Source organism: Labrus bergylta, chromosome 23 (assembly GCF_963930695.1).
Source record: "Labrus bergylta chromosome 23, fLabBer1.1, whole genome shotgun sequence".
NCBI classification, from domain to species: Eukaryota; Metazoa; Chordata; class Actinopteri; order Labriformes; family Labridae; genus Labrus; species Labrus bergylta.
In genome coordinates this window covers 8,955,735-8,980,612 of record NC_089217.1, presented here as the reverse complement: position 1 = coordinate 8,980,612, position 24,878 = coordinate 8,955,735, and the positions used below count along the sequence as shown (strand labels likewise).

General features: G+C 41.1%; 1 protein-coding gene across 3 annotated transcripts in view; it reads right to left on the bottom strand.

Annotated features, from left to right (window-relative positions):
* The window catches only part of gramd4a (GRAM domain containing 4a), a 29,907-nt gene extending 9,347 nt beyond the window's left edge, over positions 1-20,560 (bottom strand). Inside the window, exons 1-8 of one of the 3 annotated variants that reach the window (XM_065951361.1) lie at positions 20,180-20,560; positions 15,247-15,448; positions 12,153-12,273; positions 2,723-2,843; positions 1,744-1,805; positions 979-1,114; positions 641-666; positions 111-202 (exon numbers count right to left, since the gene is read on the bottom strand). In XM_065951361.1, coding sequence (XP_065807433.1) covers positions 111-202; positions 641-666; positions 979-1,114; positions 1,744-1,805; positions 2,723-2,843; positions 12,153-12,273; positions 15,247-15,448; positions 20,180-20,208 — 789 coding nt within the window. In that variant the 5' untranslated portion in view covers positions 20,209-20,560. Of the gene's footprint in view, positions 1-110; positions 203-640; positions 667-978; positions 1,118-1,743; positions 1,806-2,722; positions 2,844-12,152; positions 12,274-12,680; positions 13,142-15,246; positions 15,449-20,179 lie in introns of those variants that run through there. The other 2 variants (XM_065951360.1, XM_065951362.1) reach the window with 2 other exon arrangements.
* Positions 20,561-24,878: the final 4,318 nt, after the last annotated feature.

The following is a 24,878-nucleotide window of genomic DNA, read 5'->3' as shown; positions in this document are numbered from 1 at the left end:
TGATAAGTTACCATAGGTGTCACCTCCAGGTCCTTAATAAACCATTTGGGCTGTGTAACAGTCATTTTATAAGCACAAACGTGCAGCAGTTCAATGAAGGTGATACTCACAATGAAGGCAATAGCTGAGGTGTAGACGGAGTGCCAATTAGATAAGGCGGAGAGGTTCCTTAAAAAGTTGGTAACTGGCCGGGCTCCTCGCTCTTGGTAAAACAAAGGTACAGGGATATATTTGATGACCTTTTTAGTTAACTTTCTGCTTATAAATATTGATGCCAAGGATCTTGGAATTATAAAGAAAATCATATATTTCTAAATGAAATGTTTTTACTTTGAAAAACAGAGTTTGGTGGTCAAATTGTACTTTGATTACTTTCATAAAAAAAAAAAAAAAGGCAGATTTAATTGGAGTATCAGGCAAAAACAAAAGACAGAAACAGGTTCTAAAACTAGTACAACATCCATATTTTTTGGGGTTGTCAACATTGAATAACACAGAATCATATCATACAGTATTTTGTAGTGGCTACTGAACAGTAATAGAAATGCTACCAAAATAAAAGTCTACATGAGAGAAAAGAAATTCACACTGTGCTTTTACAAACAGTTTCTTTTTGTGTGCATGTATTTTCAATACTTACTGAGCCGCCTCATATTTTCTGTTAACCTGGATGGAAAACACATAACTGAAAATCAGACACACCATACGATCAGACACAAAGGCTGCGCTACTAAATATACTATATGTGTTCGTCAGCCTGGAATAACTCACTTGACTTTAGTAAACGACTCTAATGTACTGAAACATTGCTGGCATATGTCAAAGGTATATATGCCTTTGTATGGTTTTGATTTATATTCGCTAGTATGCAGGATCAGAGTATAAAATATGGTTCTATTCTTCAAGTGAAAGCAACATGTCTCTTCGACTCCATTTATTCTTGAACAACCGCAGGATAAAGACTTGATGGTCACCCACCTTTTAGCACTTAGTGGTTCCTCAGCCTCCACCGTGCTTTCCTCTGGCTGAAAGCGGAAGTCTTCGATGTAAACCCCAAACCGCTCATGAAGCCACTTTTGTAGGCGTGAACTCCAGACCTCCTTCAGCGGTTTCTCTGCTGCGGGGAATAAAAACTAAATCTGTAAACAGTGATTCAGCCCTTCTTATGCTAAATGTACTGTAACAGCTTGAATCGAGTTGAAATGGTCAAATGTTGTGACAAGGTACTTCTTCATGATCACCTTCTTATTGAGCTTGCAGACACCGCACCAAAGATTTGTCAGAGTTCAAGGGGAACAGAGGCAAGGGCAAGACACTTAACCCCAAGTTGCTCCTTCTGCTTTGTCGGCGGTGTGTGAATGTATATGGGATTAGTTACTTCTGATGGTCACTTTACAGAGCAGCCTCTGCCATCAGTGTGTGAATGGGTAGGTGTGAGATGTGGTGTAAAAGCGCTTTGAATAGTCAGAAGAATAGAAAAGCGCTAAACAAGCTCAAGTCCATTTACCATGGTCACTGGAGAGCGTGATCAGGCCAGGTGTGTTTATCTAGTCTCCCTTACAGATCATACTGTTATCACTCTGTGTCATCTCCACAGAGCCAAGCTCTCACCCACTTCCCAGGATTAGCCTCGACCTCTTACACAGACAGACACACCTGCTGTACTCTTTTTCTTGAAGTTCCCCTGACTCCAACCAACCACTCTTCTTCTATTACACAGTCTGTCTCCTTCTATTCTCTCACCTGTTCCATTGTTTGAGGGTGACTGCTGTTTCCTGGGAGGCTGTGGCGGAGAGTCCTCCAGTCTAGGGGGGGGAAGAAAGAAAGAAAGAAAGAAAGAAAGAAAGAAAGAAAGAAAGAAAGAAAGAGAGAGAGAGAGAGAGAGAGAGAGAGAGAGAGAGAGAGAGAGAGAGAGAGAGAGAGAGAGAGAGAGAGAGGTTAACAGAAAACATCTGTGATACTGTGTCCTCCCTTTTCTATTGTCAGAGTTGCAGAAACATATTACAAACATTTATTATTGGGAAAAAAAAATGTGAAACTGCAGATCAATGGAGGAAATGTTATTAATGGGGGAAATGTCGCCATCTGTTGGTCCATCCTAACTACCAGAAACGAGCTGTGCATCAAACATGAATGAGTGATGCTTTCATTCAGATCCCTAAAAGTTCGAGTGTTTCTAAAACCTGCCCTACTCTTGTTTCTGATTGGCTAGTGATGCTGGCTGGGTTGAGAGCGAGAGCTGCAAACTGCATTGACTCGAAAATTCATTAGGGCATCCACAACAAGTTCCCAAATGTATTTGTTTATTTTTGGTTGTGGTGGACATTCCCGTGTCTGCCGTTGTTTTTTCCGAGGTGGGAAGAAAACCACCAAACATGTGGTCTATGCTTGCAGGGGAAAACTTTTACTTAATAAAATGGGATAGACTTGGCCATTTTTTTAGCCACTCTCTTTCCTGAGCTCATTAGCAAAATGCTGAATTGAATGCTCCTCCATTGACTGCTAAGGCATGTTCTTTTATTAAAATAAAACTTGGATGGGGACTGACACACAAACGCACCCACACACCATCACACTTAATCGATTTCAACTGAACTGAAACGTTTGGAAAGTGCAAAGTCATTATTCCCCGTCGTTACACCGCCTCTGCTCGTCTCGCAGTTTAAGCCCTCATTTCCTGTCCCCCATGTCATGCAGTTAGCACTCTGGGGTTCTGTCTTACCTTGTCTTGAGCACTTCATTTATCTTCTGCTCCAGGTCTATCCTCTTGCTTCTCTCCCTCTCTAGCTCGTGCCGCAGAGAATCCACATTGGTCTCTTCCCTCAGCTTCCTCAGCTCCTCCTCTAGAAATCACAGCAGAAATTCTGGGGGATCAGCGTCTCAGACTTTAATATGAAAACTCTGCAACCAATAGAGCCCTAGATAATAATTCATCTGATGAGTATCTGATATTACCTTTAACTTTAATAGGACTGAACGCTTTTTTGGCAATGTGGATGGATGGCATTGGATGGAATCTATAAAACTAAAACTATACAATGGCACAATAAAAAATGCCCATGTGATTTAAATTCATCATTTGTCTTATTAAAAGCTGTATACAGTGCGTAAGTCCAACAAACAGTATTTTGTTGTTTCATTTATGACAAGGCTAAGCTTTTCACTGTCAATGCTAAGGCTAAGCTAACACGCTATCATCAGGGCTTTTTCTGCGTTCAAAAATTGGAGGTGAGTGCCTACATGTCATTTTTGTGCAGCCCCATGCCATCATCAAAGCCTGATTGCTGTGTTTCATATAGAACACAGTTCAAGTACAGCACCTGGTCATTTTGTCATTTCTGCAGTGACTCCATATCAACCCAGTTCAACAGAAAACATGCTGCCAAACCACCAAAGATGAAGGAAAGTGAAATTAGAGGAAGAAGTTCACTTTTTTAAAGCTACACTGGTGTACAGCTCTGTCCCTATTAGTGATTTTGTCTCAAAGCCCCGAGTCTTCCGTTATTAATAAAGCTTTAACTCAAGTGTCAACCTTTCAGCAAGGTGATGTTGCTTTTCCAGGCGACCAATCAAATACTAGATGGGGTGGGACTTCTTGTCGCCACGCTTGCCAGATGATCACAGAAAGCGAATTTGTGCGAACAGATGACCTGGAAGTTGCAGCATAAAAGCAAAGACTGACTGACATGTGAAGTCCATTGTGTTTGGAAATATTACTTATGATGATGATGATCTACTCTCTCTCCAAAATATGAGTCCACTTTTTAGTTTAAGAAGGAAAAGAAAACTACAATAATTGACAAAAGCATGTAGTCCCAGCCCTAAAACTTGAAACATTAAAGAAATAACTTTCATTTTGAAAGAATAAAAATGGATTTCCATAAGGTCCGACTTCAAAACGTCCCCATTGTCAATCATCTCCTAACCTCAAGTGGTGTTAGGTATCAGCGCTTTCAAAGCCTGGCTTGTTGCACTAGTGTATCCCATCATCTATTGTCCATGACTAATGGAGGACATGAATATTGGAGGAGAGGAGGCAATTAAAGTACAAGTGCAAAGGTGCAAATAAATGATACATCAATGTACCCACACTAAATGAGGCACACTAAAAGGGACAGATTACATTCTTATTACAACATTCACAAAATAACATCCACATGAAAATGTTACATCTGATTGCTAGGGAAGTTTCTCTTAAAGAAAAAAATGGACCTGTGGGAAACTCTATTACACACCAATGGGGTAATAACAGAAGAGCAAGCTGTGCTACACAGGGCGAAGATTTATTACTATCCAAACTTAACCATATACGTTTCATGAACGGGTAGTATCCTAATCCGTCAGCAGAAAAGTGATTAAACACAAACAGATAAATTACATGTTTTAAAAAAGGTATGAATGCATTGAGTACTAAAGACAACATGTGAACTGTTACCCTTTGGATATCACTCCAATGATTGCTTTGGAGCTCATGCTTCATCAGCTCAGTGTGTCAGATACATAGAACATGTTATGAATGCAAACAGTCGGCCAACTGTGTGCGCCATGGATGATATATTTTCCCCTGGCCATGCAGAGCACCCTCACTGGAGGTTATATCAGCGTCTCAAAACCAGAATGCCAATAACCTAAAACCTTTCATTTACAGGGGTCACTGCATTTTCTTGTTTGTTTTTTTTTAAATCCCAGTCAGGGGATCATAGAGAGACAATGAAGAAACAAGCAATTATGAAAGTTGACAACAAAGCTTGGTTGATTCATGATGTTGATTGACATGTAAGAAAATAAAATGATGCGTTTTCAAACAGTGCCAGTGCGTGGCTCTGTTGGAAACAATCGTTAGTAAGCTCAATAGCAAAAACTTGGATAAAATGCTAAACTGGAGCTCTGAAATCAGTGTTCATTGCTCTGAAGCATGGCGTGATATTCAACCCTTGACAATCCCAATATCACAAGGTAAACAAAGAGCCCTTCGAATCAACTGTATGAGGAAGAAAGGAATAGAATGGATACCACTACATAGAGATCTATTATAAAGTTTGGTCAAGAAAAGAGAACTAGAAAACTAGAAGCAGAACATTTAATGAAGACTCAGATACAGGGGAGAAAAGGGGCTTCCTCCTTATATACTACCGTTATGAGAGATGGAGCTATCTATGGTTATTAGGCCACCAAGGTGGAAGGAGATGGAGGCAGTAGTAAGGCAACAGCTTCTTCAGCCCCAAGGCCAAATGGAGTCCCTTTGCAGGTTTTATAAAAGTGCACCTGACCTACTTAGATTCTTGTGTAGATTACTACTAATAGTATGGTATAACCAAGTAGTACGAAGACTTTTGATGTACAGCAGGGGAAATCCTCTCTCTGAAGGAGAAGAAGTCCTGAGGTTTTAGCCAGTTTTGGACTATATCCCTCATGAACATTGACGGTAAGGTTTTCTTAAGTATAGTGGAACAGAAGCCAGTGAACTACGGTAATTAGAAAGGGGCACAATATGGCACCAGGTTAAGGCAGCTTCTGAGTGAGAAAAAGAGATTTACAGATGGAATGTACAGATTATTTTATGATGCTTAACTCAGGCAAGACTGGAGTTATTATGCTTGGTCCTAAAAAACCTCAGAGAGACTTTTCTGATGATATGACTGTCCTTGGTGGCATGAATCTGGCATCCAGCGCCACTGTTTCTTAATCAAGATGTGTCCTTCAACTCCCACATAAAACACTTTTTAAGGACAGCCTATTTTCTCCTTTGGAATATATCGAAAATCAGCATATCCTGTCGCAAAATGATGCAGAAAAACTAGTTCATGCATTTGCTACCTCCAGGTTGGATTATTGTAATTCTCTTTTGATCAGGCTGCCCTAGTAAGTCTCTAAAGACTCTTAAGGTGGTCCAAAATGCTGCAGCTCGTGTACTTACCAGAACTAGGAAACGAGATCACATTACTCCTGTATTGGCATCTCGGCACTGGCTCCTTATAAAATCTAAAATGGAATCTGAGATCCTTCTTCTCACTTACAAAGCTCTTAGTGGACAGGCACCATCTTATCCTAAAGAGCCAATAGTGCTGTATTACCACTCCACAACATGACACTCCCAAAATGCAGGCCTGCTCGTGGTACCTACAGTCTCCAACGGCGGACTCACTAAAACTTTTGTTTTTAAATGATCTACCTAGATATACTAAAATAAGTCCACCAACTAACCAGTGATACATAATAACTAAGTAAAATTCAACATTACGTAACTAACTTTTCCACTGTCAAAACACCATTTCTGAAATGCCTCTTCTTTACATAGGAAAAATTATTCTTACTTTCCTTTGAATCCCAAGTTTATGAACTCTTCTTTATCCTTTTGCAAAGTTGTTGCTTAGAGCAGTTCCCGCATATGAGCCTGACAGAAGTACACTGTCAGAAACCTAGAAAGGTTTGTCCAATACCCTGACAAATTATTATACTGACTATACAGTGCAGTTTTGTTGCCAAACAATTAGTCATTATTTTAAGGTCTGCAAAAATAATGCCAATTAATTCCTTAATTTTGAAGCAGAAAAAAAACTTACTGAGATTGAGGTTGCTTTTGTGGCTTTTGATCTTATTGACAGCTCCACTGTAAAGCAGCTCAAAGCTGTCAAAGGTGAAGTTCTCCGTCTTGCATGAACCTGTACGTCTTTGCAGTTGGCCTGTCTCTGGGAAACTCAAGCAGGAACGGGATGGCAGTGTGGCAGACTTGGCTCTTCCTTGAGTTTCAGCCATTGCTCAGGTAACTCCTGGTCGAGTCCAGACTGATTAGCAACTACTTACTGACCTAAAGATTTTCATAGCCCATTGGATTCTTGGTATGTACTCCATGCTTACATGTCCGATCCAGAGACAAAGCAGCGGTCAAAGACAAGATCCTTGGTGCTGTCACTAACAACCACAGAGACTGTTGTCATCGGTCTTGACATAACTATAGAGAAATGGTCGTTGACCAGAGTTAGTCTGAGTTTGTTGGAGAATCAGAAAAGTTACAAGAGAGGCGGAGCTTTGCTGGGTGGCCGGCAGCTTAAGAAGGTCTGGAATCTGTGATTTCTGAGTATTCTAGAGCTCTTAGACACACACACTCACACCCCATAATGTCTGTTTGTTAATGTTGGTTATTTTGAGTGGTTTTGTAAAAACATAAAGACATTGTCTTATGTTACACAATGTGATGACAATGCGTGCAGGAGTACTGTACATACGCAAGCCAATCTAATTGCTTTTCATTCAAGCAAGCAAACTTGAGCTCAAAGGGAAAGTACTGAGTGAATTATTCAATCCGGGTCAGAGACAATGGCTCCTTTCATTTCAGGATTGGGGGGGGGGGGGGGGGGTGGCAGGGGGTGACAGCAAGTGACACACAAAGAGCGGTGCAGAGTAAGAGAGAGAAATATGCTGCTCCACATTGAGATGTCATAGTGGTGGCAGTATGTAATGACGTATAATATACATTTTCTTTTTTGCGTTTTGCAGTAACAGTATTATATTGCATATGACGTAGGGTATTACAGTTAAAGTTTTACATCATCCGGTATTCACAGGCTTATGGGCCTGTATCACGTGTGAGTGTCTGGCAGATAAACATACTAATGGCCAAACTGTCCGGCTTGGAAGTATTCAAAATAAACAACAATCATCGTCGCATATTACATATTGTGTTTCCCACACATGGAGCCGTTGGCAGTACACAATAAAGGCGGAGAAGGCTGCCTCCAAGTTGTTATTGCAGGAGAAACCCTGTATGTGCAGGTCAACATGATCACAATGTGTCCTTTGTGGCCAGAGGACCAGTTCTAGACTGGTGATGATAAAGATCCTCAAGATGCATGACTAAAAATGTTATCTGGACAGTTCTGCCCAAAATGCTTGGCCAAGACTCTCTGCAACTTAGCAGGAATTTCTGTTTGCTTTCCATGCACCTGTAAGTGGCATGCACTCATTCTGAACTGTGTTGGTATACTCAGCACTGGTCAGTTCTGCATCACAAACCTAAAGCTCCATCATATCCGATTCAGTGAATGTACTAGTTCAGCCGTTGCTACATAGTGAATGCTTGTGCGTAGCCTCTATGTGTGACCCAGTGCTTACTGTAGTGTGAACTAGGGCAGCAGCTAGGATGCTGTATTGATCTTCCAGGCACTGTAGTATAAAAAAGCCTGGCCTGATCCCGAGCAGTCACCTTCAATTCCTGACCTTAAACAGAGTCGCCTCTCTTTGACTCTCAAACACACATCCCTCTTAAATGTTGTGGAACAAGAAGCAGTAAAACCAATCACAGTGCAGTCTTACATAGAGTGATGTGACCATATAACCCTACATAAAAGTACACACTTAAGCCTGCGATGGACTGAGATGGACATCAACAGAATAATATTAAACGGATCTATTAAAACTAAGGTTATCAGTAAAAGAATCACAGTGTTAGACACTACACTATGATAGGGATAAAGATTGAACTCCCGATTAAGGCTTACTTAATATACTCTGGCATTACACTCTGTGGACATGGCTCAGTTGTAGAGTCGGTCTTCTCGAAACCAAAAGGTTCTGGAGTATGATCCTCAGCTCCTGCAGCCACATGTCTGATGGGCAAGACACTTTACCCTGAATTGCTTCATCAGCATAAATGCGCATGAATGGATTAGTTATTAGTTATTGGTAACGTATTGTGATAATCGTGAAACAGAGATTTTTCCTCAGACTATAATCGTGAAGTCAAAATCCATCACTAGTGTTTTCTGACTGACCAGAGTTTTGTGGGTCTGCAATATCAAACTTACCGTTACCATTTGCTATCACCATCAATACCATGGATGTTGACAAACCATGATTGAAGTCTTGAAAAAAAATGTCCCATTCTTTCCAATATGCAGACTTAAGGAGTGATTTTACTCCTCCCAAGATTTTCTGAGGAGAACTGCATTTTATCTTAAAAGTATTTTGATCCATAAGGAAAATGACAAACGTAATCTTGAATCTTGATTAGAGCTTGTCCTCTCATAGTCTGTCATGTTGTTGTTCCCTACAGTATCTATAATCCAGAAAAGCAATTACACAACCATAATGTCTCGCTACAAGGAATCTTTTGTTTCACACTAATCTCATTAGCTTGACCTCATAGCAAACTGTGTAAACATACAGTATACTGTACATTTGTACACGGGGGGGGGGGGGGGGGGGGATGTAAATCTTCTTTTACAAGACATTCTGATCAGAGTTTCTATAGGCGACATTCTGATTCTGGGATTCCCCTTTCAGAAATTTGCAGTTCAGGCATTAGTTGTTATTGCCAGTTGCTCTGCATTTGACAGTTCTTAATATGACTTCTTAACTTCAAGGTAACCAACCTAACGAATGCCTAGCACTTATCTATTAGTAGGGCTGTTGCAGTGAAGGAATTCCCCATGTGGTGATTCAGCGTATGCCCCCAAGACAAAGCGGGACGCCAGCAAAAATATTTGGCCCGAAAGAGTATAGTGACTTTTATTTTTTTCTTAAAAACACCACCATGACAATCAGTGACAGACTCAAGGGCAAAAGAGGAGGTGATTCTGGTGTTACCTATTGCTGCCATGACAGTGTTTTATTTCAGCATCCAGCACTGTCCATTGTCGGCAGCTCGCACACAGTGAATGTGTTTGTCTGTCACTGATTGTCATGACATTGTTGTTTAGAAAATAATAAAAGAACACAATCAAAGAAGTCACAATCAAAGTAATCTTGCAGGCCGTATACAAATTCTGTGTTTCCTCGTTTCTAAGGGATCTTTTTTGGCGCCGATTTGACAAATTGCCTCATCTAAATTAGCTGACTCTCCTTTTACATTTGTCCGAAAGCCGACATGTTCCCAAATGGGCATTCAGTTTATTGGATATCCTGAGAGTCAGAGAGGGGAAGGAACAATCAACTGAAAGCTGCAAGACATTAAGTTGAAATACATTTACGGAGCAAGAGGTAATGTTTGAAGAACAGTAACTAGAGAAACGTACAGCCTTTCTAAATCAATATCAGAAAAAACATGAAGGTTCTAGGGCTGATACTGATATTGGTGAGAGAAAAAAAAATCTGATACCGATTTATCGGCCAATATCTTTCTTAGATCAAAATCACAATAAAAGAAAGAGAATCAATGAAAGGAATTCAGAGATGTGACTGATCCAGAAATGTAAATAAGGGAATGATATGCACAGTATGAGAGGGAAGCTAAGCTGGAATGCAAAAAAGGCAATGTATCTTCAGGATATTTTTTTTAAAAAGAAAGGGAGGAAGGAAACAAATGAGGGAGAGAGGAAGAGAAAAACAGAGAGGCAGAAAGGTTTATGAAGGAAGAAATCATCAAGCAAACATCCTGGCATAGTGACAATGAATCCCTTTTAGCTCAGGCATGTTGAAAGAGGACATAGCCTCAGGTATTCCTTCTTTTGCATGCTCCCCCCTACTCATTCTTTCTTTAAGAGAGACACTAATTGTCAAAAAGGAAGGGGGCAAAAACCTACACGGTCGATTACACACCGTGGCATTTTTCAATGCAGACAGTATAGAACAACCATTAACCCTTGATGGGTACCAGGTTAGACAAGCTTGTTAATAAAGTACACAGACACAAGGAAAAGGAGCCAAGCGTGTTCATTCCAACAAGGTTTCACTAGAGGATGGTGAAACATGAGAGGGAGTTAAAATTCAGGTCAATGTTTTTATCAAATATTGTTTTATGTTTAGAATTGTGTCTGAGTTCAATACTAACTGAGACTGAAAACGAAAAGGCATTAAAATATGCCCAAAGCAGCAGTACCTTACATTACCACTTGAGGCATTCTCCAAATCCAGTCGATTTCCATAAAGCCGAATATAAAGTGCCCAACTTTAAAGTAGAAATAGACCATTCTATAGATCTGGTTGAGAAATACCAGGGTCTTTTAAGTGTCCTTTAAGGGCTGTGATAGGTGGTTCCCAACTATTGGACCCCCCCACAGCATTCCTGAAATAGTTAATTTCAGGAATGCTCCTTAAATTCTCCGACCTGGCTGTTCACATATGCACCTCACAGCGGGAGGCTGTACCTTTCAGAAAAAAACAGTTATACATCGCTGTCAAAAATGAACATCGAAATGTTTTAATTGGTAAAATCCCAACAGAATAGGCCTTTTTGGTCGAGTGCATCTGGGTGGGATAAGACACACCCACTCACTCCTTCGTGCATACACCATCGGCGGCATCATTAAACAGCCCATGTGACACACAGAAACACTCACGCATAAACAGATTAGCAAGTTCAGCTAGGGTATTATATATGAGTCACGGCAGCAGAAATGCTGTTAAAGAAGACGAGTTCTCTCCTCCAGAGTCTCCTGTAGGCCACGATCTCAGCGGACCAGAGCTGTTTCAGTTTGAACCGTTAGCACATGCAGCAAATATTTTCTTTTGCCTATCTACACCCGACAACAAAGCAACTTAAAGAAATATTTTTGGCATCTTATCTACCTACATTTTTGACATCTGAATTGAAATATGTTTGAAACGCTGAAAAGGAAGTGGCACTGTGATCGAGCCATGGAATGTAAATATACCGTAAATAGACAAAACCTGAGTGACGTCACCAATTTGTTACTATAGGGGGCTTTGAAGCCCATTGATGGTGATGACCATTCTTGAAATACTGTCTCAACCTAACCTTAAGTCAACAGGGGCGACAGTAGCTAAGTCTGTAGGGACTTGGGTTGAGAACTGGAGGGTCACTGGGGACAAAATCTGGATATGTGTCTGGTAGCTGGAGAGGTTCCAGTTCACTCCCTGAGCACAGAAGAGCTGGAGCTGAGGTGGGTTTTAAGCCTCTTGACAAACCATTACATCGCCTGCCGCCCTGTACAACGTGTGCTGGTCGAGACATGAGCTAATCAGACCTGTTTTGGATTTTTGAACCAGGCTGTAAACATTAATTTCTGCTGTAAAATCAGGCTTTTCTTTTTTTTGAATGGGTGTGTACGTGCTTCTGCAGCCAGTCTCAAGTGAACACTCGACGGGCTGCAGGATTTTGCATTGGCTTCATTATTCAACACCAGTGGTTTCTGCTTGGATACAGCGTAGGTCAGGTGTTATGGGTAAGTGAACATGTCAATGTGCATACTCACGTAGGAAGTGCTTCTCCAATAAGGCAATTTCCAGGTGACCTTTTACTTCATTGAGTCTGTCTGTGTCCGATCTCTGGAAGTCCTGGATGGTTGCAGCCATGGTGGGAGACCCTGAACCAGCCTGCACAAAAACACACAAGTCTATGACTACAGCATGTGCCCAAGTGTACATGCAGTGGTCAATGCACAAATCCATACATGAACATTTCTATTCACACAAACAAGGGGGCACCGGACAGACCAGCGGTTATGTTGCATGCCCCATGTACAGAGGCTATAATCCTCGTCGCAGTCGTCCCCCACTCTCTCCTCCCAACATTCCCTGTCTCTTAACAGCTGTCCTATTCATTAAAAAGGCATAAATGGCCCAAATATAAAACTTAAAAAAAAAAAAAAAAAAACACAAACACGCAAAGACAGGTTCGATCCTAGAACAAATGTACAATAAATAAATAGCAGAGAACACAAGCAGAAAGATTCAGATTATTCTAACACATACGCAAAGATCAGCATTGCACCAAGACTCACGTTAATGTTTCCTCTCTCCATTTAAATTCAGCTTGAGGGAGATAGGAAAAGGGAGGCATAAAAAGAGGAGAATCCCCCCTATCCCAACTACAGCAGCAGTGATGACTCACGCCCGTCCCTCTGACAAAGGGCTAAAACACACACCACGCGCAACAAAATGCATGTAGGTGGACAAAGTACAAATCAATAATTGAGAAATGACTTTGTAAAAGAGGAAAGAAATGAAGACACACGTGTGAGGAAAAAAAAATGGGTGAGTAGGTAATGGAGGAAAGGAAAGGAAAAAGAAAACGGAGAAGAGGAGAGACGGCTGTGCTAGCGGATGATGAGCACTGCAGTTTGAGCATAGCTGCTGAATTGGAGCAAGGGCCCTTTAAAAAAAACTCCTGTCACACTCTCACACACACGCACATGCTGCAGCAGCTTCCCCCTGACAGCAAAACAACATGTTCTGTATCAGAGGCTGAGTAGACTGCAACGCGTGAAACAGAGGGGTAAAGAAGACGCAGGCAGAAGCCATTTAGCCAGCCAGACTCAGAGAGGATGAAAGAGAGAGAGACAGAGAGGCAAGAAAGAGAGAGCACAAAACTGGTACCGACCTGAAAAATTGTTTTTTTTTTTTTTTTTTTTGGAAAGAGCCCACAGCCAAACAACACAGACAAGTGAGGTGAGAGATAGTGTCCCATAAAAGGAACAATATGTAACTCTGGTATAGCGTTTAAAATTGGTACTGCGGTCCAAATTCAAAACATTGGAGAGAGGCGTCACCCCCTCCTCCGTAGAGTCAACAAACGCAGGTTGCCATGTAGGTGACTTGGAAGCTTCAGTGTTTAGCCAGTTATGCATCGGCCTTCAAAGCCTTCGGCGATCTAATCTCTCTCCATTTTTCTAAAGCGTCTCCAATATTTATCATAGTTTTACCATGTGTCTGGTCGTGGAGCTTATTATTAGAAAACCAGTTCGCTTGCCAGCTTCCGTCGCTGCAACACCTGTTGGTTTGCTGTTGTAACTGCAGCTTTCGTATCTGGCAAACCGAGGATGCATCTAAAACGGGCTTGTTGGGGGTGTCTTAAAACCGCCTACCTTCTCTGGTCAAAACAAATACAGACCACACAGGAATGGATTCGAAAATAAGAAGAAGGACTCTTTGTTGACAGAGAAGCCAGCACTTCAACATTCCTGATGTCTGATTTTAAAATAAGGTCTTTTTATGATTTAATTCAGTAGATATCTTACATGTTGCTTCTTAAATGGAAAAAAAAAAGCATGTGACAGAAAAAAAAAACAGGAGCCTGCTTTAGAAGTGTGTCAGTGAGAGAAAAAGGAAACTGCCTACTGCAGTTGGTGGGAGTGAAACAAAGTTTTGCTGCATTACACTTACCAGTACAACAGACTTCAATGCACTACGAGGAAATATGGCGGCATTATTTTTTTCTAAATGTCAAATCGCTAATGGTTCAGTCCGAGGGCAATACCTGTCTTCCCCTTTGTGTTATTCAATCATGTTGTCAACCCTCAGTCGGAACCTCCTGATTACCAAAAGTAGGTCGTGCCCTGACGTCACTCTGGACTATTATTAGCCGATTAATTATTGTGTTCCCCCTCTCCCACATGCGTGAGTTTGGCTCGTGAGCGGAGGAATCTTCGTGTACAAACTGAATTAAATTGTGTCTTTCTACATGAAATTTGACACATTGCGAGTTTGAGTCTGGACACACGCAATAAGGAAGGGAAAATTATAAAAATGAAGTACTGGAAATGATGTGATGTATCCTTTTTAAATATGTACACAGACAAATCCCCTCTACAATAGGTACACTGATATATGGAAAACAATGCAGGTACATGAACACATATCCACACATCCTGCAAACAGTCGAGCTTTAAAGTTATGCTTTTGTTTCTATTCCCTACACTCCGCAACAAATACACAACACAGCAGACCTGTTTACTCAGACTCAATAGTGCACAGCTCTATTTAAAAAAAAGGTATGAATGAACCCAAGAAGCACCGAAGTTGTATTAAGATCCAGCTTTAGGCCACATTCTCTCAGCAGTGTGTATGCATCCTGAGACCCAATACAGGACTGCCTCAGCCCTGAATCCAGAACAACTATGGCACTGAGAGAAACTTGAATGCCGGTGTTTTTTTTTTTTATACTTTTACAGCTCTATACATGGAGGTTATGGAAAAACAATCTTCCATTATTTTGACTATGTTGAAAACCTGTGAAACAGTTCTATCACTGCAGGAACCGAAAAAAAAAAGTTACAGACTAGCACCTACCAGAACTGGATGTAGCGACAGAATGCGTGCTAGCATTTGTGGATGAAGTGACGGAAGATGCCAGAATTAAAGTGACGTGGCATCTGCTTTTGAAATCGTACCCCTGTCTGACAAAGACAGTACTTTTCACAGGGTAGAAATACTGACTACAGATGTTCTAGAAATTGCTTTCAAGATGGCTGTGATCGCGGCTGAAAATGTCCGGCCCCCTTAAATATCCGGAGTCAAACCCTAAGCCCAAGCACAAACATACTGTGTATATTTACAGTGAGCACTCACAGGGTCCTCTGTGTCACGCAAAGCTGATCTGGGCTTCAGCTGCATGTCGTCGGCACATTCGTTGTCAGAGGCAGGTGGTGACTCAGCGAGATCCGAGAAGTCGTCTCTCGTCTTGGGGCCTCGAAAGCGGATCTTATCCAGCCGCTTTAGCATGGTCAACACCGCGCACCTGGGCTTTACCTTAACATGGCGGACAGCTATCCTGTGAAGACAAAAAAAAAAAACAAACACTGGATTTAGACAAGCGCATTTGATCAAGAGGATGCAAGTACTAGGGATGGAAATCATCAGGATTTCATCAATGAAGCGGGTCATACGGATCCTCTATGGTATGATACTCTTTCCTTTGGATGGACGGCCTTGCTGCTGTGGACCCCTCCGACTCAAACAATACAACTATTAACATCAGCCTTACATCTATTATCATTATTATAAATGTAAAAGTGAAGCTTAGAGCTGCTCAACTTCAACCTCTATGATTAACATATTCAGTCCTCCCCATTTTACCATCATTACATTTGCTCATGTTAACATTAGACTGATCAGTCTACTGCTGCTGTTGCTCTGTTTGTCTCTATCAATCTCTGTCTTATTGCATCTCCCTCTATCCCACTTTCCAAGCTGAATGATGGAGGACAGCCAGAGGGGTGTTATACAGTTGTCACCAACAACAATCCAGGGCTAAGTATGTGATTGAATGGAGCTGACCGGGGCCTGGGGCCTGTTGTGGCACAGGGGTCGAGTCGGTTGAGAAGAATAACAACTTAATTAGAGCGTTCATTGATTCAGATATGAGGAAATTAAGTCTTCGGTACTGAAGCAATGGAATCTATCGCTTTTTCAGTCCGCTAGTTGGTGCTGTTAAGTTTGGTTTTTTTTATCTTGTGATGTCAATTGAGGTGACGGTCAGCGTGAAAGAAGAAGTTGGTACAAAAAAGATGGAGGCCCCCGGAGAAAGGAATAAGGAAAGCAAAGTCCGTGTTTAAAATCAAACGCGTGTCGAGTTTGAAAGGAGTACCGCGTGGAAATAAAATACTCTGAATACGGCGATTTTGCAGGGTCACCTCACCAGCCACCGTCCAGGCATAGCATTAGCCAATGAGGGCAAAGCCAACGCTAGATCAGTGCTACTGAGAAAAACCAGCCTACACTGGACACGATGAGCCTGTCAAAGCTGCCTCCTTACTCAGAGCGAGTGAAGAGAACTACACGAGCCATCACGTTCATCATGTGCAAAGACTTGCGGCCATAAAATGGTGTGGAGAATGAGGGATCTAGTTACATGCTAAAGACACTTGGCTACGTGGACGTTACATTCTGGACACAGCCATACCAAAAGCTACACAGAGCAGTGACGCTTAAGGTGAGGAAAGTTTGTGTACAGCAGAATAGGTAGTGTCACAGACAGAGGATTTAAATGTGTGACAGATGACTTAAAGCTGCCGTATCATGCTCTGCAGACTAGAGTCACATATCAGTGTTACTCCGGAACATTGCAAAACCTCTTTCAAATGCAGCGCAGGAAATCGGGGGCGTGAGGGGAATTGCAGACAAATACCCGTAGTCGTTTTAGACAATGCTGCTAATATGACAATTGCCTTTCAGTTAGTGGGATACTTGAATGTCAAGTGTTTTGTGCACATGCTAAATCTGGTGTTAAACCTGCCTGCGGTATCCAGGCTCAGAGGGAAGTTTTTTTTTTTTGTTTTTTTTTTAAAACAGAGGCACGGTTGCAAACCCCACTTTGGGGGAAAAAAGAAAACAGAAAATTGGCAACACAAGCGCAAGACTGATGTCAGCACGAGATGGAATAATGCTTCAACATTTTCCTCGAACAACAGCCGTTGTTCAGCGTGCAGCGTTGATTGTCTCCTGAGGGGAGAAAGAAGAGAAAAAGCACAGAAATCTTCACCCTGAACGAGTTGAATGTTGGGACAGCAGGAGAAATTGTCCAGGGGAGGTGGGGGGAGGGGGTGTGCCTGAAGTAGATCGCAGGTGGCGCCCGCTGCGATGTCGGAAAGGAAGGACCACTTCTAGCGCAACTGTTTCATGACACACAAAGTCCAGAACTGGAACTAAGCTGGTGGAGGTCACATGAGCAACTCTATCCTTTCCTGGCCTGGGGTGGGGAATTCTCTCTGTATCACTCTCTCTCTCGATGATATGGATAAAGAAGGTCAGCAGATATAATATCATCATATTACGGTGGCTGAAAACATATTGTTATTGTTTCAGATTATATCAGTTAATAATTCAGGAAGCTGCTCTGAAGCCCTACAGCATGATTTTTAATTAGTCACAGTGATAATTGGGATAGTGTAACCTTCTGTCCTTATACTGCTGATCTTAGTTCAACCAGAAAAGGCCATCCTGTCATTGTTACCCATGGTGCTTTGTGTCTCTACATTAACAATAGTTTCACTACTGCAAGAGACCCACCTGTAGAGCTAATCTGCACAAGTTTCATAAGACATGTTAACATGACCTTCTTATCATGTTGCTCAGACCTTGACCTGAATGTTTCAGACAGCAGCGTCAACTTCTGTATGACTCACTTTCCTGGATTGATTATCAAGAGAAAGGCAACAGATGGTCAGAAGTAGAAAAAAAAAAAACATGGGCTCCTGCCGAGATGAATAATAAATGTCTGTAATGAAACAAAGTGTGCACGGTGCTTTTCAGAGTTAGGACAAAACAATCGTGCCTCATTTGTTTTAGGCGCAAGTATGAATAACAACACGTTTTTTTTAAACAAGCCTCCCTTTTACAACGTCAACAGTTGGGGTCAAGCAGAAGGAAGTGGGGGGGAGCTGTTATGATGAACTTCACACAGGCCTATTAGACACATTCTACTCAGGCTAAAAGGGGGACAAAACACGTGATCAAGTCAAGAGACACACAAATAAAGAATTGGTGGGAACAAAAAAGAAAGCACCGGCTTTTATTTAGAGCACTTCAGCCTGGCTCACACGGCAGGACTTTTAAAATCCTTCTCGATTTTTGAATTAGGATAGCAGCACACTTAAGGAGAATCCTCCTAACAGACATTCTTCTCGATTATCTCAAGTATCATCGTGCCCAATGGAGGACTGACCACCTCACGGCACGATTATCCTGCAGTCTGAGCCAGGCTTTAGTGAGAATTTCTTGCAGATGTTTAGCCTCTCCTCCCTTAAAGGCTTCTTCAGTTCTGAACTTGCATTTCATACATGGAGAAGCCTTCAAGTTGGGAGGTCAAACATCCGCAAGCATTTTTTTTTTTTTTTAAATCGGTAATCACTGATAAGTTGAGTTTATCTAGAAAATCTTGTGAACATGTTTCCTTCTAAAAGCGGATGGTGAAAACTTGAGTTGTTATTTTCAGTTAAATCTGCTAAATGCAAAGCAATTGATAAATGAACTTGGCATTTTTCTTCTTTTTTTTTTTTTTAACCTAAATTGATTACACGTTAATTTAACTCAACTCAATATTTTGATTTTATTTTACATATTTTTAGACTTAACTCTTCTTGGCTTACAGCAGGGATGGGCAACTTCGGTCACAGCAAGGGGCCACATTCATTTAATTCTCACTGCCAGAGGGCCAAATTGTAGGACACAAAAACGATTACAGTCAATTTTTTGTCTCCTATTAAAACTCAACATATACCAGTGATCAAATATTATTATGGACATACTTCTGGTTTTCATGATTTCATGGCAGATTTAGTCATGTTTTCATGTTCCCGATTAATTGATGTGTAAAAAAAATTGACCTGAGGGCCACGTTGAGGGTTGATGTGCCCCGGGCCACCAGTTGCCCACCCCTGGTTTACAGTGTTGTAATTATCTTGTAAAGACACTAACAATTGCCAATAACAGAGCAGGCCTCCACTCATCTTAATCCAGACTTGAATGAACCAGCATTGCCTAAAACATGGAACAGGTGACAAGTTGAGATTCAATCAAAAGCTGTGATGAAACTTAAGAAGCTGATAACATTACACTGCTGCACTCAAGGCACTTTATTTACATCCTGAACAACTGCTCAGCCTCCTTCAAATCTATAATGTTATATAAACTCGAAGAGAAACCAAGCTAACCAAACACGAGAAGAAAATGGCATGTACATTCAGGGCAGGAAACAAATGTTTGTTCCTACTTCACTTAACCCAGATACAACCGGAAACTAAACGTGGTTTGACAGCACTTTTTTTTTTTTGTTTTACAAAAGTAGGCTGACTAAACACCCTATGGTCCCATTAACAAACCAACGTGAATACACGTTCCTGTCTGCATTACGCAACTTTTTTAAAAGGAAAGGAAAAAGAGAAGCATGTTTTATTTCTTTCTACATCTACAGCCTGTGTTTCTGCGAAAGTTTTCAGTCCAATGATTATCAATGAGACCTGAGCTCTACAAAATGCATTTTTAAAATAATATTAGCCGAAAGTGTATACAGGTTTGTTTGTTTTTTCATTCTAACGTGGTACAGTAGGTTTATGATAGTAAAATCCTGGATAATTTAACAAAAAAAAAAAAAAAAAAACAGCGTAGGGCGTCACAGAGGATGAAAAATATCCGTCCCGTTATTAACAGCTGCGACCATTAGCGTCACCATGACTCCCTCTCAATGTGACACACTTACAGAATAGCTGGTAGCTAAGTGTCGCCGCATTAATTAATTCAAATGTATCCTTTATGTTGTTGCAATTGTGTCGGGGACGGAAAACCAACGCAAACAGTTTGACGTTAGGCCTCGACATACTGTTTCAATAACCCCTCCATACGGTCGGGGGATTATTGTATCTGTAACATTAGCAGAGACACAACGTGATAATTTCTGGATTACCCCAAAAAGACAAGCTCGCCGTGGAAAAACAAGAAGCTCTTACACAACAAATACAGCATGTTAAAGAAAACAATATGGGGTGGGGGGGGGGGGTGTTCTTACCCAGCGCGTAAATCGTAGCAAAGTTTCATGAACACTGTGATTGCCTTTAGTCTGCTTTATCCGTGTGTACACCTGCTGCTCAGGACGTCTGAAGTGACGCCTGCCTCACAGCGAAATCTGCTCATTTCGTCCATCCATCCCGACAGTAGTCGCTTGTTTCTGTTTACCGACTAAATGTCTTCTGGTGAGTGTCGAGGAGGGGTAGGCAAGCAAACGCTGGTATACCAGTTACGTCCACCTATCTGTTGCGAGGTCTCCCCTGATCAACACCGTTAAGCCAGAAGGCTGCAGACACTACCCTGCTGGTCTCTTAGTAGATTTCGCAGAAACGGGCAGGGAGCAGGGCCGAAGAAATTTCGTCAGTGTTCGGCGCTGCTTTCTTAAAGGGGCCGTAAGAGGTTAATGATTCTTCAGCATGGAGCTTCGGAGACGACGTGACACGGACAGCCCTCCTTACCACCGCCTTGTGGCTGCATGCAGGCCCGTGTTTTGATAAAGAGAAGGCAAACTTGGCATCGTCTTTACATTCAGCAATGCTGTTTATCAAATACGAATAAAAGCATGCCCTACCTACTAGCCCAGGGATGGGTAACTTTGGTCACAGCAAGGGGCCACATTCATTTAATTCTCACTGCCAGGGGGGCCAAATTGTAGGATACAAAAAACGATTACAGTCAATAATGTCTCAAATTTAACTCATTATTATTATGGACATATTTCTGGTTTTCATGATTTCATAGCAGATTTTTGGTCATTTTTCTTTTTCTTCATGTTTCCAATTAATTGATATGTAAAAAAAAATTGACCCCAGGGCCACGTCGAGGGTTGATGGGGGGGCCGCATGTGTGCCCCCGGGCCGCCAGTTGCCCACCCCTGTACTAGCCTATTGTGGTAGTATGATCAACCTTTATGTCCTCTGTAGAAAAAAAAAATGCTTGAATGCATTGGTGTAATCTTCCAGTGGTGGATTTTCAACTAGATTTACGCTAAATACAGATTCTACTAGCTAGCCTATACCCCTGATTAAATCCTATAAAATAATAATATTGCACTTTCAAAATTCCACTTTTCAAAATTAGTCTCCTCAGGGTGCTGTTACTGGAAAACGGGGTGCAACAGACTGATAAAAATATATGTAATAAGTTTAAAAGTTTCCTCTAAAGCTGGCATCTACAGTTGGACCTTTTGTATAGCCTCTGTGTTGATTGAAATGAGACAATGAGTTGATTTAACCTGTAGATTAATACAGTTGAGCATTAGTTTTAGCCCTGAAATAAAATCCCTCCCACTCATCCCAAAAATACATTCTGTACAAAATAAATTAACACTAACCTTTCCATTCTCCTTTCCATTCTCTGAATTGTCCTTGACTTCTGCAATTAACAAAATCCAAAGTTAGAAGTGTTTTTTGGTAGCCCATCTTACTATTTTTTGCCTTAGAGTTTCTAAGTGATAAAGTGGTTTTGAATTACCAAACTTACATGAATTAATTTTGGTTCAAATGTTCAGATACGGCGGCTGGAAGTAAAAAAAAAAAAAATCTTAAACCAATAGAAGAAGAAAAAAGGAAAAAACACTTGAGTTAGTCAGGAGTCAGTTGACCCCTGACACCATAACTGAGCTCAAGGGTCACCGGGAAGTCCAAGTGCTTTCTTTGTCTGCTGACAGACCACTGATTGAGGATCCCTCCAGTATCACTCCAGCCTTGTTGTCATGCGGCACCAGCTCCTAATCACAAATGTACAAGCAGAAGTCAATAAATCATTATTTGTGACACAGTCCACTCTGGAAAACCAGGTCACGTTTTAAGTTTTTCATTTATATTGTTAGTGTTTTTCACTCCGTTTTATTGTTCTACATACCCTTGTCTCCGTCTTGCAGATCCTGCTCCATCCGTTTTTTCCCCCACCATGTGCTCTCCTGTCCTGATACTCACCTGCGTCTTGTCATCTCCTGATTGCCTGTGTTCTCCCTCTATGTTCCCCGGTGTCGCCTTCTTCCAGCCTTGTTTTGTCCTAAGTTTTCTTGTGACTAAAAAAACAAGAGGGAAACTTGTGTTTTCATTCAGAAGTTTTTTCCTGTTTTCTGATCACTGCCTTTTTGTTGCCTGCTCCCTTTTGGAATTGTTTCTTCATATTTTAGATCGACCACGTGTACTCACCTGAAGTGTCATTAAACTCTGACTCAATGTTGAACTCCTTGCCCCTTGTGTGAGCTGTGCATTCTTGGGTCCTACATTTCTCTGGTTCTTGCTCATTTCCGTAGAATTCTCGGTTTCTTTTTGCATTTAAAAACTGAAGTAGTAAGAAACAAGCTGCGTCCTACCATCCTCCATGTTCAGCCTCTGTTGAGGGTAAGTGTTTTTAGTTTGAAGACATGGTCGAAAGAACAAGATTTGCAAAAATGTGCCTATAGGCAAATCTCTGTGGCTCTGACAGAGAGGACCATGTCATGTTGTTGACTTCTTGCTGTAGACCTGTAAGAAACAGGAAAGGGATGATTAAAGTCCTTGATTTCTACATATATCTGTTATAGTGATTTAAATAACAGAGCCCGGAGCAATTAAATGGGAATAATTGTTTGGGAATATGTTTGCATCAGGGACGGCTGGGGTTCAGTGGTAGAGTCTGCCATCTCTCAACCTGAAGGTTGGAGACTTGATCCCCAGCTCAACATGTCGATGTGACCCTGAGCAGAGACACACCAAACTGCTCACAGTGCAACGTCAGCGGCGCATTAATGAGAATGAATGGATTTAGCGAACGCTGATGGATACTTTACATACCGACCTCTGCCATCAGTGTATGGATGAGTGTGAATGTGTGACTTGTGGTGTAAAGAGCTACACAACCTCAGGTCCATTTACCATTTACCATATCTTTCCGTCAATGATGCTACCTGCTTTGTTGACTTTGTTTTCTCACGTTGACCTCTTTTCTCTCTTCAATGTTGCAACAGGCACTTTTTCAAAAATTGACTGTGCTGTCCTGCATGGCACCAAACACAAAACAGAGAAGTTAGCACCTTGCTAGTGAACATAACAGCTACATTGGCTGGATATTATTGTAGAGAGTTGGTGGAAAGTAAAAAAATAAAGTAAAGTTAACATTCTTGTTATATTTTACAAATTTCCATGGAAATATCTGATTCTTTTATACAAACCTTTGTAGCTAAAATTCTCAACCCTAACTATGAGGCATTTAACAATAGAATGACTTGAAACATTCTTTGATTTAGTCTGTTTTTTTGTCACTTGTCATGTTTTAGTTATCACATAGTTATGTATTTTGGCCATAAACTATTTAGCGCTTTAAAGTCAAACTGCAGCATTGTGAAATGTATTGAAAATACTAGGAAAAAGTGATATGTCATTTGTCAACATTGGAAGCCAAATACAGTGATAAATTGTGGGGATATTTGCATAATGTTACCAACTAGGCTACTGATAAATGAATCTTCCTAAACAGCTTCCACTCACATGTCTCTATTTCAGGCAAATAAACTTTATTTTTTGTTAATAGCTCAAGACTTTAGTTTTGAATCCAACTTTTAACTGCAACCTCTGTTGCTAACTGGGCCTTTAGGATTCAAACAGAAGCATTTTGACTTTTAAATACAGAAATAGTGATGCTATACTAATGTAGTCTTCACCAGTAGATGGCGGTATTGCATCAGTTCACCTCAGATATTGTTAAGCACAGTAGTTTCTTTAGAATGCCAACTATGGCTGTAAGGAGTCTGAATTATTTAGGTTGCCTGGCTGCGATGGGACAAAGATAAAGAGCTGGGCAGATGGTTACTCTAACAGTTAAATGTGACTTCTTACTTTTGCCTATCAAACTCCTTCAAGTATCAGTACTAAGACGTGAAACTATAGATCACGTGATGAAGTGATACCTGTTTTGACAGACTTACTACATGTAGAGAAGTTAATTTTAGGTGCTGTAATCGGAATGACACCTGAGGAAAGAACCGGCTTGAGTTGCCATAGCTACAAGGTGCCCTAACGGCTTTGGAAACCTGATCGTCCCATCTAACCTTTCATTTTGCCTGCTCACAGTGGTGTTTACCTGGCAGCATTCTGAATGTGGACATGTGTGCGTGAGGGACTTGGTACATTTGGCACTTTCAGGCCCAGACACTTTATCTGACACACAAGGAAATCAATTAAATAATACACTTTATATGACCTAAAAGCAAACCAGGATATCAGAAGGAGTGCTGATTATTTCCCCATAGTTTATGTTCAAGTATGCAGCTGCTGTCACCAGGTCAGTATCAGACGAGGAGATTAACTTTAAGATGTAGAAACAGACTTTTAAAGAAACAAATCATCCAGAACACCTTTCAGTAATAATGTTAGATTTTCTTAATGCAACTTCAGAAACAGCAGTTTGGCATTTTTTGGTGAAAAAACTATTTTCTTTTTCAAGGCCGGTTAGCTCAGTACAAAGACTGGTAATGGTTAAACAAGTACAAGTCGCCTGCCTTTATGCAAAAGTAACAGAATCCTTCTGCTGCAGCCCAAACATATTTTTCCACCAGGTTGATTCAAATATAGCAGTGTAAAAGAAAACAGTCTAGAAATAGTTTCGGCCCCTTCCTCGCTCAGAGTTGCTCTAAAAACGTTCCAAAATCACTCCTAAGCTAGGACTTTTTAAGCTAGGTTAGGAGCTCTTTGAGAGGATTTTCAGAATGT